The sequence below is a fragment of the Mustela nivalis genome (assembly GCF_964662115.1).
Source record: "Mustela nivalis genome assembly, chromosome: 16".
NCBI lineage: Eukaryota > Metazoa > Chordata > Mammalia > Carnivora > Mustelidae > Mustela > Mustela nivalis.
The window spans coordinates 8,180,980-8,206,016 of record NC_139035.1 but is presented as its reverse complement, the minus strand read 5'-3'; the positions used below and the strand labels follow the sequence as shown (position 1 = coordinate 8,206,016).

Below are 25,037 nucleotides of genomic sequence, written 5' to 3'. Positions count from 1 at the left end.
GGAGGCCGGGCCCGCGCGCGTGCAGGGCCGCTGCCTGAGCGGGGAGCAGGGAGCGGGATGCGCTAAGCTTCCAGCAGCGGAAGAGGGTGTGAAGAACAGTGGCGAGCAACTCTGTCATCACCAGGACCGAGTGATTACATGTGCTAACGGCATGCCCAAGTGGCCCCTCTCCCAGTCAGTTTTTAGAGGCAGAAGTGCGACTGCAGGTGGTAGTTGAAAAGTCTCTCGAGTCTGGCTCTCCAGAAGTCATCCATTCTCTCAGTACATTCTCCCGAAGCCTTCTGACGAGAGCACAAGGCATTACAGACACGGAGCAGGGCAGAGCCGAGGAGGATTCTGCTTTAATGTGGAGGTGCGAAACTGCAAGTAGAAAAGACGGATGCCACGCCTGGCCGCTGGAACAGGGAGCCTGAGATATTCTGAAGGTGCTTCCACGGTCCAGTGGGAGACGGTGGACCTCGCAGGTCCGCGAGCTGGGCCTTTGGCATCCTGCCATTTTTGTCTGAAACTAGCGATTTCAGGGAAGAAAGTTCCATGGCCTGTTGCTGCGATCTCCTTCCATCTCCCTGTCAGAAAGTTCTTCCTCCAGGCTACTGGGATTTCCAGGGGCTGTGGTTACACTGCTTTGTTCTTATTCCTTCCGCCCACACGGAAGATCTAGAGCAGGTGTTTAACTTTCTCCTTCAAAGAATCTGTCAAGTGCTTGAAGACAGCACAGCGATGTGTTAGACTTCTCTAAGTAAAAAGGTACAATTCTTCATGTTTTCTTTATTGCTTTTGTTTCTCTGGCCTTCAGTAGGCTCTCCCTTTAGGACTTGCAAGGCTTCTTCTCATCCTTTCACAAAACAGATGCGCTTCTTCCAACAATCTCATTCATTCTAGTGAACTTCAGAAATAATTCCCGTGTTGCTAGAGTCCGTGTGGGACTTCAGTACCAAAGTGCCGAATCCTACTGCCGTAGACGGGAGCTCCGATTCTTTCCTACCCTGATTGTTCCAGCCAAAACCTTCAGATCTACTTATTTGGTTTGCTCCAGGACGTCCGTACCTCAATGCTTCCTGCTCAATTGTAGCCACAACTCCAAAGTAATAACTCGTGCAATGCTGGGTTTAAAAAAAAAAGTCTTCCTGTCTCTTGAAAATTTTTTTCCCAACTCAAACTGTACCGCAAAATAAATTTTATATTTATATTTACACTCTCATCTAAACCATTATTTATTTTTAAATATTTATTTATGTATTTATTTGAGAGTGAGACAGAGAGGGTGAGGGAGCACGAGCGGCAGGGCAGGGGCGTGGAGAGCAGGCTTCCTGCTGAGCAGGGAGCCTGACACAGGGCTGGATCCCAGGACCATGAGGTCATGACCTGAGCCCAAGGCAGACACTTAGCCGACTGAGCCACCCAGGAGCCCCTTTCATCTAAGCCATTACTAAGCCATAGGCCACGACTACGGTAACGACATTCTAACCTGCCGCACACTCACGTGGCAATGCTACGGCTAAGAGACCAGGGGTGAGGCCGTGCACCATACTGCAAAATACTCTGAAACCATTAAGTTACCACCTGAGACTGATGAGTCTCCAAACTCAAAGAGCCCCGCCTTCCAGTAAGGCACGAGAACCTCAAGCCATCCAGTTCTATTTCTGTACCCGGGGCAGGGGAGACAAACTTCTACAAAAGCTCAGACAGTAAATACTGCAGTCACTGGGCTCCGGGGATGGGGTCACTGCCACAGCTCAACTGTGCGGAGGGAAGCAGCCATCGACAGCTCATGCGTGAACGGAAAGAGCTGGGTTCTAAAACAGCTTTATTCGTAAAAGCAGGCAGCGGGTCAGACCGGCCCCTGAGGTGCAGTTGGGCAGCCCCCTCTTATGGGTGTGGGGCATATGGGCGTGCTAAACACTTGTGCACAACCATACGTGTAAGTGGGTGTGTATCTACCTGAAGCGCCTGCCCACCCCCATGGCCTTGGCAGCATCGCGGGCGTGTGGCCGGGGCAGTCGTCCAGAGCTCTGTGTTTAGAAGGGTGCTGGGCTCTGCTGTCTACTGCTCTGTGGTCGACATCTTGACATCTGTAATGATTGATTATTGGCCTGTGTGCTTTGTCAGAGATGTCTGATGGGCCAGTGGGACACCCCCCCCCCCCCGCCACCGCCTTCATAGCTGTGGTCTTCTCTCTTCACCACCTCCCAGCAGCCCTGAGACTCCGACACTGTCCCCTGCCGCTGCCTCTTCTGGCCCAGCCCTGGGGATCTGGCCGCCCTCTGCCTCGGGTAGAACCAGGTCTTGGCAGTGTGAGGGCGGGGAGGGACGGGTTCTGTTCTGCTGTTGCCCTCTGCCTCTGGGAGGAGCCCGGATCCGAGCCTGGGGAAGATTAGGTTGAGTGTGTCACCCCTGACAGACAGCCCAGGACACGGTGGTGACCATCCCTGCCTCCAGCTGCCATCACTGCCGCACGCTCGGGAGATCCAGCACGGAGTCTCTGCCCTTCCTGACCCGGGCCCCACCAGGCCCACCGGGCCCCACCAGGCCCACCGGGCCCCACGAGCATGCCTGTGCGGGAGGTGGTCTGAAGTCAAACAGCAAATACTGGGCAAGAGGGAGAGAAAAAAGGGAAGGGAGGGAGAGACAGAGAGAGACATTCTAGAAGAAAGGACAATGTTTTACATTGTAATACCTCTAGCAGCACGTTCTTCCTGCATTTTGGACACAGGCCCCTGCATTCGCCTTTTACACGATGCCCTGCTCAACCCTCTGTGCTCTCAAGAATCACTTTCTGAGATTCATGTACTAGAAGGGAAGGTGACAAGGAAACTTCCACTTAGGCAGCACTATGTAAGAGGGCTTCCCCAGCATTCCCCAACCTTAAACGTAAGGGTCGGAAGTTAATCATGAACTGTGGGTTTCCGACTCTAACGGGATCTGCTGACCGGGGCTGCCGCATGGGGCCCCCTCCCTCACGCAGCTGCTGGAGGAGGAATTCTTATTTCTTCAGAACGATGACGGACGAGTCACCTTGTATAAGGCACAGCCAACACGTATGTACGAAACTTAATAGGACACCAACAGATAATAAAGTTGAAATTTTGCTGGGATATCCTCTTATTCCCTATTAAAGAAGATAAACCCATAACATTCTGACATACAAAACACACCCGCGTGTCGAGTTTGGATAAACCAGCTGTGAAAGGGGCACCACAGAGATGGTCAGAATAAGCCTGAATACGGGCCGGGCAGGACGAGATTTTAAAGAAGTATTGTTAGTATTGTCAGGGGTGACAACGACATAGCGATTACAAAAAAAAAAAAAAAATCCTTCAGAGACACAGGCTGAGGGGTTCACGGGTGAAATAACATCATGTCTGAGATCTGTCTCAAACGCTTCAGCAAAAGGAGCAACAGAAGAAGGAGACAGATGAACAGGCTGTGGAAGAGAAGATGAAGAAACAGACAGTGACAGAGGAGAGGAAGGAGGAGAGAAAGCATGTGAGCTAGAACAGGACTGGCAAAATGATGAACCTAGGTGATGGATGTGTGGGAACTCATTATGACATTTTTTTAAATATGTTTTCAACTCCCATAATGGACTCCGTGTGTGTATGTGTGTGTGTACCTGTTGCCTACAGAAAATTTTCAAATAAAAACTAGGGCACAGATTTTTCATTCTCCTCCATACCAAATGTCTTCTTTTTTTTTCTTTTTTCTTTCTTTTTTTTTTTTTGTGCAAGAAGCGTTCTCTCAGACTGGCAGGAGCGCTCTCCGCTGAAGATACAAAGGAGTTGATGGGAAGGATAATCTGCCCATGGGCTCCTGACACAATATAAAGAAGAAAAGGAGAAAGTGGGAGGAAGGAATCGCTATTGTTCCTCCCCTAACCCTTCCTTCTAATTATGCCAGAGTCAAGGCTTGGGTCACAAAGAAAATGATTTTGGTGGTCAACCATTTGCCCTGTTTTGTATACATCAAAAAAGCTCTTGTTCTTACCACATTCCAATCTCACAGTTTCCCACCTACTTTAGAGACGTATCGAGAAGCCAGATTAACAAAAATATGAACAAAATGACTATATTACAAGGAACGCTTTGTCTGTACACCAGGAGATGGCCTTCTTGTTAGGCTGAATTGCACGATGTGCAACACTTTAAAAGTTAAATACGCTGTCTATTACTATAAGTATTTCCAATAAATGCTCAACATGCACAGCTTTGAGAAGTTGAATGTAAATTTCTCTCTTGAGTGCAGATGGTGGCCAAGCAAAGCAGCTCTTTGGTCTTAGAGACAGAAGGTCAGGTCATGGCTGAAAGACCAAAGAACAATTGCTGCTTTGCTCCTCCAGATCATGCACGGAACGAGACACCACCACTTTCTTTTCTGAAGCTGCCTGTTCAGTACAAAATAGTTACAAAGAGCACCTCTAAGATTTCCCTACATTCTGTCCCAGAGAAAATGGTAACAAGGACATCCCATCACAAACCCCTTATAACCATTCCAAGGTTTTATTCCTACCCACTGTGACCTCCTAAGAAGGCACATCTTTATCGAAAAGCAACACTAGAAATCATTATAGAACTGCTAATGTTTGACTAGGAAGCAGGAAATGTTTACAAATAAAAAAGCCTTCTTTAAAAATCCTGCTACTTTGGCCTCCGCATCATTATTGGTTAATTGTTGCAAGGAGTTAGAGCTCTGAAAGACAGATATTACAAATACGTCTACACGTTATTCATTTACAAGTGATACGATAACCTTATTATTCTGCCCTTGTTTTGTCTCCCTAGAACATTATCCTGTAATTTTAAATAACTCAGATAGTCTTATTTTTTTTTTCCAATTAGTTCAAGTTGTTATGTTGGGCAGACATTATAGAATAATACAAAAGCATGTAAGAATGCCTGGTGAGCATACCAAGATAACCTTTAAAGAAAAAAAAAGCCATAATATGTCAGGAAAGGAAAGTTCTGTTTGGTTTGGTAGTGCTAGACCTTCCGCTGCTGATGGAGCATTTTCAATTCCACTATCAGGCACGCCCCCAGCTGGATGCAACAAAACAGTTTCATCATCTGCATACGTTAATAATGAAAATTCTCAAAATTAAGACCCATAACACTCTGAATATAGTGGTACAAAAGCAGAATCTGATTCTGGTTGTTCAGATGTTAATTTAGTGCCAGGGATTTCAGCTACGACTTGAAAAACTTTTTCAAGTACTAAATCTCATTATCACTTTCATTTTTAATACTTTCCCCAATCATCTTTACATCATCTGCATAGAGAGTTCACTGGGTTGAAAGGGAAAAGATGCTGGAAAGCATGGTAAAAGCTATGAACTAGAAATACATTTGAAAAAAAAATACTTTAAAGTTTACCTACTTATAAATTGTGGTTTTTTAAAAAAAAATACTGACACCGAGAACTCATTTTACTGAACAGATTTATCAATCTGCTTCCATTGAACATTAAGAATGAAAACCTTCAATGTTCTACACTGTCATACAAAAGTAGCAAACCCAAAGTGGGTCTATTAGAACTGCCTCTCTCAAAACTTTATCCATGTCATTAATTAAAATTGGAGTAGCTACACGATCTCAACAAAGATATAACATAAAACATCTGTTCAACTGAAATGGAAGTAAGCAGCATTTCCCCCTAACATTTCTAATTTCCCTGTATTTAAGGCTTCTTGAGCAAACGTATTCATGGTTATCTTAGTTAAAACTGGTTTCGCTCTGCCAACAATCAATTTGATTGACATATTTACATATCAACTCATCTCATCTTACAAATTTTAAACTTTTTCACTTAAAATTGGATTCAAGTTGGCATCTTTCAAGAACTTTATGTACGTATTTTAGGTTCAAACTGTGCATTAGTACATTTTTTTTTTTTTACTTTTGTAAGTAATAGATACACATATCCAAATGTATATTTATGACCTGTCAGATTGGGATTTTATATGCAGGCAGTTGTATTCTCACCATTTCATGTGAAAGGTGATAATTTTAGGCAAGTATAAATGAAATTCTTTTAATAGTATAAACGGGATTGTTCCATTAGTTAGAAGCAATATAATAGAAATAAATAACTTACATCTTTAATTATGTCTTTAATCGTTGTAGTTACACTTGTCATCTCTTACCTCATCTTTAATTTCAAGATCCCTTTTAGTTTTTGTTCTGTACTCTCTGTGTTCCTTCTCTGCCTCATCCTTCTCCATTTTGGTTCTATTCAACTGATAGCGCATTTCCCCACACACCTGTTAGATTGTAAAAACTAGATCAATAGCTGCGGGAATCTACCAGGCCATGCCTGCAATCAGATCTTTTGGTGCCCCCTAGAGGTCATACACATAAAGTACAGTAGAACTTTCCTAAAAACGGCCTTTTCCGTTAGAATATTCAATGTATTCTGTTAAGATGTGAAGGCAATATCAGGTATTAATGAATTTAACAATTTCAAATTATGATAAAGAAATGTATAACTGGGAAGTTTAAGTAATATGCCCAAGATTTTTTGTATAAAATAATTTTCAATTGCATATTATCATTCAAAATGCATTATTGTCTCCATTTTATATAGATAAAATCATTAATTAAAATATTAAGCTATGTGACTATCCATTCAAATTGTTATGGTTTAAATATACAGTTTATATAGTAAAGTTTTCCTTTAAAGATTTGATCAGTTAGGCTTTTATTTAAGGAAATTTATAAAGGAATTTTTCTCTCTGCTAAGAGACTGTATGCTATTAAAGTGTATAGTAGAACGCAGTAGTTCCTGTAATTCTTGTAGACAATGTCAATCTTAAGCACTGTGCGATATAAGGCACAGACAGGAACCATTAATAACTGTAGCATTCAACATAAAAGGAAAATACACATTTAAGTGAAATGATTTTAACATATCATTAAATAATGAATACACATAGCATCTTAAGAGTGTCATGTCTCATCCTTTATACAATTTTCTTTTTCAATCCAGGGCCTCTACAGATAGGTAAATATATTTGGAAAATCCAACCAGCAGATAAATCTAAACAAAGAAATTATGAGCCTTTGAGATAACTGAGAACCTGCAGAGAGATTAATTAACACACAAGTCTGCTAATTCAGTCTTTGATTTACAAATACGACTTTTTAAAAATCGTGTATCATCCAAAGGTTATAGTTGCTTGAAACTTTTCAATTTGGGGATTTCTCCAAAACTGATTAGAACTTCAGAAATTAGTTTTTATCATTACTGAGGTATTAGAATCTTACAAAACCTTTATCTCCCGTGTTCAAATAAAATATACTTGGAAAAATAAACAAATCTTTGTCTAAAGGTTATAGTGACAAGACAGAGAAAACTAAGTTTTTCTCCCCAGTGCTCCTCAAAATGCTAGAAAAAGAATAAAATTACAAAAAAAAATTGATTTGAAATTCAGATACCTTGAATGTGTCAGAGCTGATGCTTCTCATTTCAGAAAAAAATAAAAATAGTAATTTACAAAAAGTTATTAATTTTAAAGATAAATAAAGTTTAAAATTAAGAATGACAGAAAAAAAATAGGGCCCCAATTTGCTTGCTTTCTTATTCTTATTCCAATTTATTTGATTTAAACACATGAATGAAATGGAAAAAACCCGATTGATAGTAACAAAAAAATAGTAATTACCCAGGCATTGTGTTTCAAACCCAATACCAACACAAAATTATTGCTTATTATTATATGTCTAAGCATTCAGTTTTATTTAAAATTATTTCATCCCTTAATTTTATTTTTAAAGTTCCCTTGCCTTACTATTTTCACTTTAGCACCTGCTAAGTTAATCCATAACCCTTAAGTTTATCTAAAATAAACTGGCAAATTACATTGAAGTAGAATGATATCTCAGGGTTGGTGTCACACAGGAATGCTTCTAAAGCTTGAGTCTTTGTGGAAGGTTCTAAAGACAGAGGGAGCATCTTTACTGTACACGTTCCAACAGAAAGTTCTCTCCCTACAATGGACTGGACCCTCTCACCACCAGCTTTCTCCTATAAATCTGGATGAACCACGGCCAGCCCTCAATATCCATTCTCTTACTTCTACCCCTACCTTCACACAAACACATTTAGGGTATTGGAACATATGGTATTTTAAAACTTTTATGTTAGCTAGCTTGAATTTTGGAAAGCAAATGGAGAATTACAGAAATTCAAGGGAAAAATAAGAAAATATAGGATTTGTTTCTTCTGTATATAAATTAAAGGTAAGTTTAATGACTAAGTCATAAAGCAACAGTGGCATTACAAATATGTCAACATTTAGGAAGATATACTGACCAGTAAAATGCAGTATGAAAAGGTATGCATTTCAAACAAAATCATCTGTGTAAATTGGTAAAAAAAATCAATCGATGGAATTTATTACATCATGCATGCCTATATTTAGTTTCTTACTTTTAAGGCAACTTATTGCTGAAATCTACATGAAATTTAGTGTTCCATAAATATGTACCTTAGAGTAACCAGCAAAGACTATTAAACATTTCAGTTTTTGGTTTACAAGCTTGTAATGCCCATAGCGCAGACACCATGATATTTTATTTTAAAATTTTATTTGACACTGATATTTTAAAGTATTAAAATAAGACACTTGATGTTGGAGCTTTGATTTTAGAGTCCAGGTTGAAAAGGAATGGGAGGTGGAGAATTTTTTATGTTAAGCACATTCTTCATGTGGTAAATAAATCTTACTATCACTGTAGAGATCAAACCCATGCAATCTCTGGTGTTTAACATCTCTCCTGTCTAATTTAGAAACATAAGTTTTATCAAATATTCAATGATTAAAGTAATGAAACTTGCTTACTGACAAGTCTGTCTCAGCCATTTAGCTGAAGAAGAACTAACATTTAGTTCTTCCAGGACATTATCTGTGTCTAATTCATCTTCTGCCTTTGCAGCACCCATCAGAGGGCCTGTCAATAAATAAATGCTGGCTTCATGACCATTATGTGGATCTTTACTATCTTAAATAACAAAAGTTCTCCACTCCAAACTGCTTTCTGGGCTTTGTACATTAGGAAAAAATTAGGAACTAAAATTTCACTTTGTACCTTTGTGACATCCATTTCTTTGGAAGCAAGCTGGTTTTGAACTTCCTCAAGCTGATTAATAGCTGAAATCTTCTCTCTTGTAACCTTTTCAACTTGGGCCTCCAGTTGGGCAATGTTTTGAGACAGGGACAACATCTGTAAGAAGAAATAGAAGTCCTAAACCATAACGCCATTTGACACTATATATATATATATATATATATATATATATATACATACACATATATAAAGATTTTATTTATTTATCTGACAGAGAGAGAGAGAGATCACAAGTAGGCAGAGCAGCAGGCGGGGGGGGGGGGGGAGCAGGCTCCCTGCTGAGCAGAGAGCCCGATACAGGTCTTGATCCCAGGACCCTGGGATCATGACCTGAGCTAAAAGCAGAGAATTAACCCACTGAGCCACCCAGGCGCCCCTGACACAATAAATATTAAGAACATTGATTATTCAGCCATAAAAAAGAATGAGAATTTGCCATGAGCAACAACATGGACACATTTCACTTAGTGTAATGCTAAGTGAAAGAAATCAGAGAAAGACAAAATATCATATGATTTCACTCATTTGGGGAATTTAAGAAACAAAACAAAGGGGAAAAAAAAAAAGAGAGAGACAAAGAAACAAAGAAAAAACACAGACTCTTAAATACAGAGAACCAGCCTCCCTCCAGAGGGGAGGTTGGCGGAGGATGGGTGAAATAGATGAAGGGGATTCAGAGCACACTTATCTTGATGAGCACTGAGCAATGTATAGATCCGTTGAATCAGGGGCGCCTGGGAGGCTCAGTGGGTTAATTCTCTGCCTTCGGCTCAGGCCATGATCTCAGGGTCCTGGGGCCCTGAGATTGAGGCCCACATTGGGCTCTCTGCTCTGCGGGGAGCCTACTTCCCCCCTCTCTCTCTGCCTGCCTCTCTGCCTACTTGTGATCTGTCTTTCCCTCTGTCAAATAAATAAATAAAATCTTAAAAAAAAAAAAAAAGAACTGTTGAATCATTATATTATACACCTGAGACTAATATACTATTATATTAAAAAAAAATCTTGAATTAATGGGAGTCTCTGCATGGTCACTGGGTTCACTCTTAGCCATTTCTCTGTGGACTGGGTATGCCCATTTCTCCACTTCCTCAACTCACCCATCCTCCATGACTTAAATATGACTTCCTTCCCATTCATTCCCTGGTCTCTACCCTCATTTTGGGAATCACATGTAAGATGTTAAGACCAAAGTTTGGGTTGAAACTTTAAGGTGACAGACAATCTATACAAGTTGTGGAAGGGACAGATATGAATAAATTTCAGAGGCGATGTCAAGGAATCAGAGAAGTCTGGGGAACCTGGGCAGCTCAGTTATTTGGGCATCCCACTGTTGGTTTTGGCTCAGGTCATGATCTCAGGGTCCTAGTTCAAGCCCCACATTGGGCTCCCGCTCAGTAGGGAACCTGCTTGAGATTCTCTCCTCTCCTTCTCCTTCTGCCCCTCCCCCAAAGCTCACACGTGTGCACACACTCTCTCTCTCAAATCAATAAATCTTAAAAATGATTAAATCTTACAAAAAAGAAAGAAAGAAAGAAAGAAAGAAAAAAAAGAAAAGAAAAGAAAAGAAAAGAAAAGAAAAGAAAAGAAAAGAAAAGAAAAGAAATCGGGGAAGTCTTAAACCCTTCAACCAAATGGAAGGATAGAAGTTCCCGATGGGAGAGCTGGAGAGGCGGGCGGTATCTTTAGAGAGAACAACTGGGGTTCTGTGCATCCCACTTCCCTCCTCCCAACACCAACAGAGGCGGCTCTGACACTTCCTGAAAAACCCCACCCACCCTCCTGTTCCCTAGCTACCCCCATTCCTCCTCTTAGCCATCATTCCCTCTCCTCGAGAAGGTTTCTTCGACCTCTCCCTCCCAGCACAAAACAGGAGCCCCTTCCCACACTCAGGGCTGCTATTCGCTACTCTGTACTGGGACAGCCATGCCTGCAGTCGGCGGCTGGCATCCATTCGCACGGATTGCTGCCCACGCGGTGCTGGTGGTTTAATATCTTGACTCTCTGGATGCGCTGCCCCCACCACCTCCGTATATCCCCATCACACCACAACGTGCCACGCCTGTGTACTTCCCGCCCCATACACTTGTCTCACTGTTTACTTGTTTCCTCCCTTAGACTACAAGTTTCTCAAGGGCATGTCCCTCAGGAGGCACAAGTGTTTGACAAATGACTGGATCATTGGAATAAACAGGTTTTTGGAGGAGCTATCCACTCTATGAATGTCAGCTTCTTACTTTTTCTTCTCAGGGTGAGAAATGCTTTCTAGATCTTAGATTTAACCTTTACAGCCTTTTATTTGCAATGATATTTTACTCTGCTACAGGAAGTCAAAATTTTTTAGACTCTTAATTTCTTGTTTGGATTGGCAGCTTTAAAAGTGAAGACGAAATGCTACCTTCCTAGAGAGGGAAACACAGACATATCGATCAGTTTTTAATCTGTTAAACAAAAGCACGTAACAAAACTCTAAAGAGTATTTTAGGGGCGCCTAGGTGGCTCAGTTGGCTAAGCATCTCCCTTCAGCTGAGGTTGTGATCCCAGGGTCCAGGAATGAGCCCCACAATGGGCTCCTTGCTCAGCGGGGAGCCTGCTTCTCCCCCTCCCACTCCCCTTGATTGTGTTCCCTCTCTTGCTGTCAAATGAATAAATAAAATCTTTAAAAAACAAAACAAAATGGAAAGATTATTTTAAATTTACTGTAGTACACAGACATGGGTGTGAATTCAGTTTTACAACTGAAATCAGTAAGAACGCAATGTTTGTGATAAAAATCGAGATTGCCTTTGAATTATGTAACTAGTTCAAGTTGACACATATGAAAAAAATGAGCCCTGGTAGTGATTTTCTAATTAAATGGTAGATATATTAATTAACTTTTCCGGGGACTGTGAAGAATTGTACATTTGACTTATGGCTGTTTACATGTCCTTCTTATCCTCAAAAGACTGGCTGAAAATCTAATTTGCACATAAAATTACTTTTACTAATACCAGGCTACAAACTATTCTAATGTATATTGCAGTCCAAACCCCAAAATGAAAGTCAAAAGAAGTTAAACGCAACCAATAAACAGACTAATTTATACCTCTAATTTAAAAAATTCAAGTTCTTAAGTATCCATATTATGAAGGTAATTATAGCTTTTCTGGAACCACACAACAGCAGCGAACTTTAATTACCAGCTACTAAAAATCATACTTACATGTGAAGATATATCTTATGGTAAACATATTAACATTGGTGGTTTCTGAAATAAATATGCAGACATTCACTTGCTAATTGTAAATTCCAAGTCAGTTTCTATTATAAGCATGTAACAAATCACACTCCCTCCATCTGATTCCCTCTCTCTGCCACCCATCACTTCTTTCCTCTGCCCACTACCTGTCTGCTCCCTCCTGTCACCCACTTCCTGAGGCCTCCGCTCCTGTTGTCACACCTTCTTTTCCCCCACGCCCACCATCTGGAAGTCAGCATTACACTGCAGGAGCTTCTCCATCCACATCTGTTGCGGAGACAGAAGGAACACAGACAGCTGCAACACTGCTGGGTGTCCAGGGCGTCGACATCAGGTAAGTCCTTTAAACTTTGACAGGGGCAAGCAAGAGACAAGGACACCCAGGCTGGGAGAGCTTGATGGAAATCTTTAGGCTAAAGCAGTCCCTAGTGTCCTGAACATGGTATAAAGTGGTACTCGCTACAGAACAGGTGCGAGAATGAAGGATGCTAGCCATGGACTGTTATCAAGGGAACCAACTGAAAAAATGTGTAGACCATAGGGGGCGCTCACTAAGTATGATAAATGACAGATTGAACTAACAGACCCAGGGGCTCAGCGCAGCCAAGGACCATAACTGAAGACAACAAACAAACTCACAGCAAGTACTGTTCATGGGGGGAATGATTCAAAATCTGTCTAGGTAGAAGACATCTGCTCTCCTAGAGCTTCCCACACATGCGAAATTTAATGAGAACGAGTCAGGAGAAAGGAAAGAAAAATAATAAAAAGAGAGGAAGAAAGTCTAAAAGTCTCACAAGCCTTCCTGACTGCTCAGAAAGGGGGCGGGGGGTGCTTGCTTTAGCCCTAACTACAGAGCTCTCACAACATTAGGATGAACTGTTCAGTCTCCCGCTTCGATTAACGTCCTCTGCCAGGCCGAGTGAGATTCATTCTCTCTTTTCATCCCCTTGAAGGGCGAATTATATTGAATTAATTTTCAGTTGAAAAAGATGAGATTCAGAAAATTAAGGAATTTGCCGAAGTTCATTGAAGCTAATGAATCAAAAGTGAAGCCAGTCTTTCTATTCAAATCTGTCAGCCTTACTAATACAGAGGCCCGAGAAATCTACCCCATCTGGCTGGCGGCTTCTCTTTTCCAGGAGTAAGAATAGTAATAGCCTCGAGCTAAAAGTTATTAAATGTCCACTCTAAACCAAGTATCTCAGGCCCTTTCAAAACATTCAGATTTAATTTTATTTATTTATCAGAGAGAGAGAGGGGGGAGAAAACGAGCACAGGCAGACAGAATGGCAGGCAGAGGGAGAAGCAGGCTCCCTGCTGAGCAAGGAGCCCACCATGTGGGACTCGATCCCAGGACGCTGGGATCATGACCTCAGCCGAAGGCAGCTGCTTAAACAACTGAGCCACCCAAGCGTCCCAAAACATTCAGATTTAATCCTACCAATTCCTTGAGTAGATCAACTCGATGACTTACTCCTCTGAAATTTGGAGAAGTCAAATGAATTATTCAAGGTCACAGAAAGCTCAACCTGCATTCAACTCTAAATCCTTTGACCCCCAAACCAAAGCCACCTGCTGCCATCTTCTGGTGATGGCCATGCCCAAGTGCAAGGACCACTCTGAGCTCCTCATTCAGACACTTTATTTGGGGCGGGACCTTGAGATTCAATGTCAGCCAAGGCTGGTCTTTGCTATGGGTCCCATTCTCTGTCACACACACAACATGAAGTACACAGTTGCCGCCACGCCACGCCTCACGCTCAGTTACAGCCAGCAGTCCTCTCCCCGTGCTCTGCATTTCTGAATCCCATCGACACTCTGAAACTCAGTGAGATCGCCATGCTCCTCACAAAATCTTCCATGATCTCTTGCAGACACAGACTGTTCTGACCCTCTGAACAAACATCTCAGTCGTACCTTTCCGACGGCACAGGGCCTTTTTCCTTCCCCTGTACTCTATTCATTCACCCATTTGACAAATACATGTGGAGCACATTCTATGGGAGTGGAATATGCCAAGAAATGACGATATTAAAGAACCACTCAACCAGGGGACTCAGCGTAAACTGGGGGAGACAAACAATTCAGTAGGAATTTGCAGTTAGTTGAGTTATAGGAGCCCATAGGGGAGGCTCTCGATTCATCTCTGGGAGTAAATGGTAACTAGAAGGACTCTGAAGGGTCGACTGGAGAGGGCAAGGGGCCAAGCGTGTGCAAAATCCTGAAATGAAAGCACAGCATGGCAGGCGGGCATGTTTGTGCTGCAGAGTGTGCGGTAGGTCAGTGTGGGGGCAATGCAAGAAGAGAAGTGGAGGGAGATGACCCTGGAAAGCCAAAGAGAGAAAAAGAAATGTAGACTTTTAAGTGATTCTAAAGGATCCTAAATTTTATCCAAGGGGTTGCAGCGAGACACGAAAGGATTTTAAAGCAAAAGACTGACATAATTGACATGTTCATTTGAGAAAGATCATCCTGGCTGTGGCTTAGATGAGAGGGAGAAGAGACTGCAAGGAGCGGGGCCCGGGGCTACAGAAATCACCCCGGGGGGAGGTCCAGATAGCAGTGGGGTGGACAGACAGGGCAAGGGGAAATTCCTAGGAGCAGGAGTCGCTAGCGTTTGGTGCCCTAATGATGAGTAGGGTGACGGAGGGAAAGAGCACAAGAACGTCAGCAAGATTTGGGGGTTGGAAGCTGGATGAACAGCGGCTCCCCTGGGAGAGGGAGGACGGGAAGTGAAGCTGGTTTGGGAGCTCACTGGGCAGCTGGGGATTTAGGAATCGAGTCCACATACATGAAACTGGGAGCAGCAGTAATGCCGAAGACCCCCAAATCTAAGGCTCTCTGCTACACTCTAGACCTTTCCATCAAGCTGCTTTCAGGATGTGTTTCCTTCCTTGCCTCAAAGGCACTTTAAACTCAGAGAAAACTGAAAAGCACATACCATCATCCTCTCAAATCAAGAATATCGACCCAAAGAAATCAAGGAAAGAGAATCTTTTAAAGGGAAAAAGAACTAAAAAAAAAAATTCCCTAAAAGTAGCACAAGGAGGGCTTCCGTGAACACAATGAGAGGTGAAACAATGGAGACGACACGTGCAGACCGACCTTTCGAGAAATGTGCCCATCTCGGGGAAGAGCGTGGAGGGACATGGCCTCACCGTGGCGGCTTCCAGCCTCGGCTGCACACTGGACTCCCCTGAACAACGTCAACAATGCGGACACCCGGATCCTACCACAGCTGCTTACACGTGTCGGTTTGGGACAGTAAGATTTCCGGAGCCTCCGTGGAGCCAAGATTGAGAACTTCCGGATTGGAGGATTGTTTCTTTCAATGGATGAGAGAAACCTGAGCAGCTTCTCCTCATGAGGAAGACAATTCAGTGGGGGGGGGGGGGGGAATAGAAATGATATCCCTGAGGGGCACCGGGGTGGCTCAGTCAGTTGAGCACCCGACTCTTGCTTTCTGCTCAGGTCATGATCTTAGGGTCTTGGGATCGAGCCCTGCAACAGGCTCTGCGCTCAGCTCAGAGTCTGCTTGTCCCTCTCCCTCCTCCTCAGCCTTACGCACCCCCTCAAATAAATAAATAAAATCTTTACATTAAAAGAAGAAGAAGAAGAAATGACCTCCCTGAGGTGCAGGAAGAGAATGGAATCCAGGGCAAAGGGAATGAGTGAGCATGTGGCTTCTCCTGTTCTGACGGGGTTGGTGTCCTGGTAGAATTTTACTTGAAGGCACAAGTGAGAGGGAAGTGAAATAGGAGAAATGGTTGAAGTTTTCAGTTTTTTTGTTAGGTACGTAAGGCTCTCTGCTGAGAGTGAGGGGAACGCTGGTATAGTAGAGATTCTGAGGAGAATAAAAGTGATTTAAAATGGTCCTTGAAAATGGGCCCAAGATACCATCACTGCCACCTGGACTGGGATAATTACCTCCCACCTGATCTCCAGGCATTTATTCTGATTTTCCTTCCAATCTCTTGACAGATGGTGCTTCTCAAATATAAATGGCATCATGACGCTGCCCAATTTAAAGTTGTTCAATGGCTTTACATTAGTTTTTGGATAAAATTAAAAATCATATGCACTTTAAGGCCATCCGTGCTTTGGTCCCTACATCCTACCCCAGCCTCATCCCCGCTACTGTCCCCACTCCCATGCTCCAGTCACCCGGGCCTTCTTGAAATTCCGAAAAAGTCAGACGCTCTTTAGCTTCAAAGTCTGGGGCTGTCACTTCCCTGGGCATGAAACTCTTCCCCTCGACTCTTCAGCCGACCGCTCCCACTCAACCCTTTTGAGTTTGTAAAATCTCTTCCATAGGACAGTTCCTCCTGACGGCCTGGACTCGGACATGCCTGAATCACATTCCCTGGAACCCTCTATGGTACTTCCTGTGATACTGTACTGTACTGCGATACGATACTGTCCTGTACATACGATACTTCCTGCGATACTACACTGAACTGCGATAAAGTAATCAGAGTTTGATTAAAAATCACATATGGGGGCGCCTGGGTGGCTCAGCGGGTTAAGGCTCTGCCTCCGGCTCAGGTCATGAGCTCAGGGTCCTGGGATCGAGCCCCGCATCGGGCTCTCTGCTCAGCAGGGAGGCTGCTTCCCCCTCTCTCTGCCTGCCTCTCTGCCTACTTGAGGTCTCTGTCTGTCAAATAAATCAGTAAAATCTTTAAGAAAAAAAATCACGTTTGGAAGTGCCGCTCCTCCGGCAGCGGGTCTGCACGTTCCCGGGCCCTCCAGTCACCGTCCGCTGAGTGCGGCAAAAACCGGGGAGAGGACTACACGGCAGGACGGCTGCGAAGCGGCGGGAGCACCGCTGACACCGGGTCCGGCACACAGTGGCGCTGTCTGCAAGGCTCAGATCGGACGCCCCGGCCAGAGAAAGCAGACGGTCAGACTGACGTGGAGCGAGGTTCTGACAGCCGCCACTCTTCGAAAGGCTGAGACAAGGGAGTTTACAGTAAATGCCTCCGACACTCACGTGACTTAAAACCTCTGGACATAACTTGTGATCTTCCTCTTTATATAACCTCAGGAGCACACACTGGCCTCGCACAGTGACACTCAGGAGCCGTGGCTGAGCAACACGGACATGACTCACCGGAGTATCACGAGACACAGCATTCGGGGTACACGCTGCGAATCGCTTTAAAAACCAAACTAAACAAAACATGCAATGGCTGTTTTAGTGATTTTACAGACCCCACGTTGCTCAGTTTTTACTCTATAGTAGCAACTTTAAAGGTTTATTTATTTTAGAGAGAGAGTGAGATAGCGTGTAAGCTGGGCGAGGCGGGGAGACAGAGAAAGAATCCCAAGCAGACCCCACACTGAGCACGAAGCCCACCTGGGGGTCCCTCTCACGACCCTGAGATCATGACCTGATCAAAACCAAGAGGCGGGGGGTGCCTGGGTGGCTCAGTGGATTAAGCTGCTGCCTTCGGCTCAGGTCATGATCTCAGGGTCCTGGGATCGAGTCCCGCATCGGGCTCTCTGCTCAGCGGGGAGCCTGCTTCCTCCTTTCTCTCTGCCTCTGCTTGCCACTCTGCCTACTTGTCATCTCTGTCTGTCAAATAAATAAATAAAATCTTAAAAAAAATTTAATTTAAAACCAAGAGGCGGACACTCAGCTGACTGAGCTACCCAGGCGCCCCCCCACTGCAGCAACTTTAAAGTTAGGTTTTAATTCCATATCCCAGTTTATGACTCCTTTCCAAACGCTGCCCATTTCGAGTCAGCTGCTCCTTTTGCCTTTCTTCTCTTTCCTCCGTGTATTCATCTGGTTACGTTCATTATTCATCACGCAGTTTGTCAGAACCTACTTCGTACAGTGCATATAATTACTTTTCCTTGGTTACTTGGTTTCTTACATGTGTTTCATCTTCTACAAGTCTGAGAGTGGGGGAATTTAGTGGGGAGTCAACTTTCCTGGATGTAGCCCAGGTTGAAATAAAATCTGGGTATCTGCAGAGCACCTGCCTTTGGCTGACAAACATGAGAGAGGGAATCAAACAGAATGGTGGGATCAAAGTATAATCTTACAATTTCCTACCATGGAATCGAATTGACTATTTTACTTGGAGAGGTCTGAGAATATAACTTTCCTCGAGAAATTGGTGGGAGAATGGAAAATTTCTATGAACTCTAGATTACAAGTAACTAGGTACAGAGCGTTCATTCAAGAAGGCCGGCCTACTGTATCACCGGTGACATCAACAAAAACATTTCTGCCGCAGCAGGTAACAAACTGAATCCACAAGTACCTTTGATCCCAGGTCCTCCCGTTCCTTTGTTATTTCTTTTCTCATTGTCTCCTTCTCAAAGGCCCTTTTCTCTTGCTGAGACGCGAGTTCTTTTTCCAGTCGCTCTGTCTGCCTTTCCAGTTCATTCTTCAACTGCTCACACTGGATTAAAGCCTGCCAGAGGAAGACGCGAGTGAAACAGGGCCTCTGACTTTGCAAAAAATGAGAGGAAAATGAGACAATTAAGCTTCAATTTTATTTAAAATCATTGCAACTCACTGTAAAGCCCATTAGAGTAATTTTGTATTTATTTGTCAATATCACTCACAAAACTAAAACACTATTCAAATGTTACTTTTATTCACACATTTCAATTTTCACAATTAAGGCTATATTAACTAAGCAACTAAGAAAATTCAGGTTAATGGACCCTGATGAACACCACAGATGAAACCAAATTTTGAAAACAAGAAACAGAAAAATCAAGTGATCTAATATTTTTCAATTATATAGCATATTTATACTAAATGAAATATAGAGGTATCCAATATAACTAACTTTTCATTTACTTATGGTTAAAAATTAGTGAAATACTTCAAAACTTAAAATGAGAAGTACTTTTATTATATACTGGCATTTATTTTTAACATCATCAAGTAATCAAGTTTCCTTAAATATAACTAGGATAAGATTTAGTTCACTCTCTTTATAAACATAACAAAAGTAAAAATTATGCAATAATAAAAAATAAAAAAATAGGTAATAAAAATAATTTTAAAATAGTAATAATAAAAAATTTAGATAAAGACTCGAAACAACATTTACCACCTAGTTCTATGAAAAGAGAAGTGCCATCGTCACTGCTGGTAACTTCCAAGTCCACGGTTGTTCCTTAGTCCTAATTTCCCACTCTGAATTTCTAGAAGTAAAAACTTTCTAACTTCCTTTTAACTACATCTACTATCTTTATGCAAAATACCCAATAGGAAACTAATTTCAAAATTCCAATTTAAAAAACCCAATAAATGTAAGGTGCTTGACACAGAACCTCTGAGTCATTCTATGGTGTCTTAGTCTGATCCCAGTGGCTTCTTATCCAATATCCAACATCCACCTCATTCAAACGCTGTGTTCCCCTGAATTGGAAATCCAAGTAACCCAAGTCTCACATGACTTCTAAACTGTGTCAGTACGTATCAAGTTATATATTTGATAGTCGTATCTGTTGTGGATGATGAGGGAAATGGTCTTAGTAACGTATGCATAGCTTTGCTTCCCTCTGGTGAAAGCTATAATAAATACAGACAATAAATTATCTAGGGTATGTGAATTTCCTTCTCTTCATCTGGAAGCCATTAAACCCTAATTTACTTCAAATTCTTCTGGAAAGTTTCTACATTCCTAGGCATGAAATAGGTGGGTAAAACCCAATTGTCTCAGATTAATTAACAAGCACATCTAGTGACTGAGAAATGATTCTCCTACGGACTTGGTCCCAAGTTCAATTCTAGTTGAGAATGTCCATAAAATAAAATTCTCCATTAGATTTTAAAAGAAGTGGAAAAGCAGAGTTTTCCTGTAATTTAAGCCCTCGGAGAGGGATATATTATGAATTTCAGATTTTTTTGCCTCGGAACACAATTGCTGTTGTGAAAAATACTTTATATAAACCTAATAAAAATGTTCATAACTTTCACAGATCTAATACCACTGGCATGAGAGAATGAAATGACTATTGACTACAAACCAATATTTCTAATCAGAAGCTTCTTTACTGAACAAAAACTCAGGAGTCAACAGTATTAAGCACAGAACAGCGGAAGGGACTGCAGAAGATGTAGGAGCGGGCCGACATGAAGAGCCAAAAAGCCAATTCCAAGAAGTCAGTCAGTTTGGGAACCAGTAACAGTAAATGATTCTGACAGCGTAAGGGGTCTAATCTCAGGGTAAGAGGATACAAATGAAAAGTATAACGTACAAGGCAAGAAGCTGTAAATCACTTAAAACCATTGCTGAAGGCTTCTACCTCTCAGGGCTCGCCACCATGAAGAGGTGATGATGAGGAGATAAGTTAAAGTAAGGGCTTTTATTTGTCTTGATTTTTAATATATATGCCAGGTCCCAGTGAAGAAATTATGAAGGATCAGTAACACTTGGATTTATAGAAGCAATTTAATCTTTCTAAAGATAGCTCTCTTACCGTGGCTCTCACATACTAGAAGGTCAAGGAGAACTAAACAAATGTTTATACAGTCTTTCCATTATAACTTTACCTTAAAAAAAAAAAGAATTTATTTATTGGAGAGAGCACGCACACAAGAGGGCACATGCAGGGGACGGACAGAGGCAGAAGGAGAAGGAGGCTCCCTGCTGAGCAGGGAGCCCACGGAGGACTCAGGGCTCCATCTCAGGACCCCGGGATCACAACAGGAGCAGAAGGCAGCTGCTTAACCGACTGAGCCACCCGGTGTCCCAAAGCTTCACCTTTTCATTCCAGGGCTCCTGCTCCCAGTTTCCAGAAGCCCAGCTGATTCGGTGCTCCCTAATTCTGCTCATCTAACCATCCCACAAGGGCATAACTGAATTCTCACAAGCGAGGTCAGTAAATGGTCAGTTACGGCTAGCTGACAGACCTTCGGAGAGGCCCACGTTGATGTGGGGCCTGCAGCTTCCATTTCTCCCAGAGGTTCCCCAAGGGGTGGCTTCCTTCTCTGCCTAAGCACAGCCCCTTTTTGATGGAAAGGGCTGTAGCTCCAGGAGTTGAGGGAATTACACTATTGACCCGCCCAGTTGACTCAATCCTCAAGAGACCTTTTCTCTTCTGGGAAATTTCTTTATTTGTGGTTATTCTATGTTGGTCACATTAACATATTTTTCAAAACAAAATTTATTGGACTTGATATTCCCAGCCCTAGTTTTATTAAACCAACAAGTATGGGTTACTGTCTTAATGGGGTCAAAACATTTTCTGAAACAAATTTATAGTCAACTCCATTTTTTAAAAACAGGAAGCCTATTTTAGGACATATGAAAATTCTTCCCAAGTGCTAGGGTTAGATTTCTAGAAATCCTTGTGACTGAAGAATTCACAATTCAGGAATTAAAGATCTTCTGAGAAATAACAAAATTCACACTTAAGAAAATTAAATTCAAGGGATGCCTGGACGTCTCAGTCGGTTAAGCGTCTGACTTCGGCTCAGGTCATGATCCCAGGGTCCTGGAATCAAGCCCTGAATCAGGCTCCCTGCTCAGTAGGGAGTCTGCTTCTCCCTCTCCCTCTGCCTGCTGCTCCCCCTGCTTGTGCTCTCTCTGTCTCTCAGATAAATAAAATCTTTAAAAAAATTAAATATAAAATTCACGTACAAATTTATGAACATGTTTTCATTTTTATGAACTATATAGTGCACAAAACTAAAAATGATGGTCAATATGTTTTAAGCACGTAACTTACAAATAATGACAACTATTGATTTTTTTAATTTATAAACTCTTCCTTGCTAGAAACTTATCAGCCTGTCCCTATCTCCCATTTTCAAGATGTTAATAACTTGTTTCTGCTTCGTGGCAGATACCGTGCACATCAAGAAGTGATGGGGCACCTGGGTAGCCCTAATCATCTGGCTCTTGATTTTGCCTCAGGTCATGACATCAGTTCATGACCTCCCCACTTAGTGTGGAGCTTGCTTAAGATTCTTTCCTTCTCTTTCTGCCCTTTCCTGCCCCCAAACCCATTTGCGCAACCATTCTCTCTCTCTCTCTCTCTCTCAAAAAAAAAAAAAAAAAAAAAAAAAAACAATTAAAAAAAGAAAGGAAAAGAAAGTGCATTATATTCTCTGCCTGGGCTTGCAATCAAATGACCAAATGTTTTGATCTTTTCACTTTAGGTTTCTAATTTTCACCTTTCTGATTCTGTAATCTAAGCAAAGAATAATTTCGAAAGGAAAAAAAAAGTTTTAGGGACATTTAGTCATGGGTTTCTGTCTTTTTTTTGTTTTGTTTTGTTTTGTTTTGTTTTGTTTTTTTTCAAAATCTTGCCTTGGAGGTTATCTCATTATAGATATATTCATGAAAACTTCATACCAAAGCTAACAATTTCCCTTTCAATAGAAGCAAGCAGGTGTGAGGCCTGGTTAACCGTTTCATGTTGTAGCTTTACCAAGGCATCACTGCAGAACCTCTGCTTCTCCCACCCCATTTATCCGGAGGATATTTTTTTTCTCTCTTTTAAAAAATGATCACTGCTTGTAATGGCTTGCAATTTTCACAGTAAACCCAAACCATTTATTGATCACTCACCATGTGCCAGATGCTCTGCTAAATGGCTTACATGGATTACTTTATTTAACACTCTTACTAAATTTTAAGTAGATCTTATCACTCAGCAGAAGAAACAGCAGCTCTGAGACATTAAGTATCTGCCCGGATCACAGACCTAAACAGTGGCAGAGCAGAGATTTGAGCCAGGGTGTTCCACAGCTGAATCGATGCATGGAATTACAGCTTTCTTGTGTTATAGATTTATTTCCTTATAAAATCCTCGGGTGTTTTCACTGCCATCGTCAATTTAAGTATAGAACTTAGTTAATTCCTCTGGTGCACTTACTTAGCCTGCAATGTGCAAATGGGAACACTAGGTGGCAACAAATATCAAGGAACCCATTTCATCAGCTCAAGGATCAAGTAGTTGGTTTCAAAATTAAAATGCATTGCATTTTACTTTTTTACTACTCTCACTAAGCAAAATTCCTATTATGTTTCAACATACCTAAGATAAATCCTAATAAATGTGCATTGTATTTTGTAAACTGCACAGAAATCCGTTCTTGCATTATTACTAATTCAAGGAAAAATGCTTTAGATTTGCAATACACAATAGCTTCTTTTGTTCTTAACTGTTAGATATTTAAAAGCACTAATTACAAAAAATCCATATTCATAATTAAAGCTAACAATCGACTTTGATTCAATTCAACATTGTGTAACTAATATGCAAATAGCCACCTGAGGAATACAATGATAATATTAGAGACCTGCCTTTTAAGGTCTTTTGATAGTAAGAGCTACATAAGCAACTACCAAAATGATACCAGCTCTGGCAGAATATGGAGGAGAAAGAGATTAATTCAAACAAGAAAGGACTGGGGCAAACTCTGGGGAAGACTGCGGCCTGGGTTGAGCCCCAAGGTTGAACAGACAGATCAATGCACTGCTGTAAAGTATAGCGTCAGCAAATTCATGGTCACATTCAGGAAGGTCACATTCCTGACCCTGTAAGTCACATTCAGGAAACAACACAGGTCTTGTGAAAGACTGTAGTGAAAAATAAGGCTAGAAGAGTTGGGTTGGGGCTGTATTGTGAAAGATCTGGAAGGCCACGCTTTTATTTTACTGCAAGAGGGGAGCCGCTTGAACAGGGAGAGTTACTTCTGGGGGGTCTCTGGCAGCAATGGGAATAGGGGAAAGATTCAGCGGAATTGGAAGAGGCCCGAGCAAGACCAATAGAAGTCCACCGTATTCATCTCTGCAGGCTTAAACTGGAGTGGAAGTAGATTTTCAGATGCTAACAGAATGTCATACATAAACAGAGGTCTAGTAGCAGCAAGAAATGGGGGTCTGGTGCTCAGGAGAGCCATTAAAGCTAAAGCCACAAGGCGGGGGTATTCAAATGCAGGGAATGTGCTAGACATGACAGGAGAGACCAACTCCTAGAAATGAGGACAACGCTAGTGGCAGGCTAGGACTGCGGTTAGGGTTTCTGGAAAACAAGTGAGAAGAGATGAAGAGGAGCAGGTAAGAGCGGTACAAGGACCCAGGGCAGAAAATGTCAGATAAATCAAGGGGTAAGAGGACATGTTATGATAAGACAGCCAATGGCTTCCACGACGCCAGAGTCAGGAGTCGCGTGAAGACAGAGATGAGGTCCCTGGGGTTAGCGATCGGGAAGTGCCTGGTGACCAGCAAGTGAGCAACTCGGCAGCATGACGCCGGGCTGCGATTTGGCGCAAGCCTGACTGCGGTGTGCTCGGAGGGGGACGGACTGCGGCGACGGCGGACACTCCTGGTGAAAGGCCTGCTGGGGAACCGGTGGCAAGGAGTTAGTCGAAGAGGTGGAAGCTGATCAAGCAAAGGTCGCCTGTGGTTTGTTTGAACAAGAATGAAGGCTGGGGGTGGGGGAGGAGGGAGACAGGGCGGGAGGGATCCAAGACACTAGAAGCCGTTTGACAAACCCCTGAGACTTCAGTAGCGCAGAGAAAGAGCTTTCATCTTGGGAAGTAAGAGGGCCCGGCACGCAGGGGGAAATGAGCAGAAGGCACGTCCGAGGGGTTAGAAGATGCTAAAGAGGCTGTTGCCGGTTGGCTGTGATGGCGGCGGCACAGGTCAGCTCCCGAGAGCAGGCGGGCAGCAGAGATGGGGACACACAGAAAG

At 42.5% G+C, this 25,037-nt stretch overlaps 1 protein-coding gene across 13 annotated transcripts in view; it reads right to left on the bottom strand.

The window, feature by feature from the left end:
- Positions 1–25,037, bottom strand: part of SDCCAG8 (SHH signaling and ciliogenesis regulator SDCCAG8) — a 229,160-nt gene that overhangs the window by 144,517 nt on the left and 59,606 nt on the right. For 9 of the 13 annotated variants that reach the window (XM_082702251.1, XM_082702254.1, XM_082702244.1 and 6 more), the window contains 3 exons: positions 18,633–18,785; positions 9,081–9,215; positions 6,137–6,253 (listed from right to left, as the gene is read on the bottom strand). In XM_082702251.1, coding sequence (XP_082558377.1) covers positions 6,137–6,253; positions 9,081–9,215; positions 18,633–18,785 — 405 coding nt within the window. The remainder of the gene's footprint in view (positions 1–6,136; positions 6,254–9,080; positions 9,216–18,632; positions 18,786–25,037) is intronic. The other 4 variants (XM_082702252.1, XM_082702255.1, XM_082702245.1 and 1 more) reach the window with 2 other exon arrangements.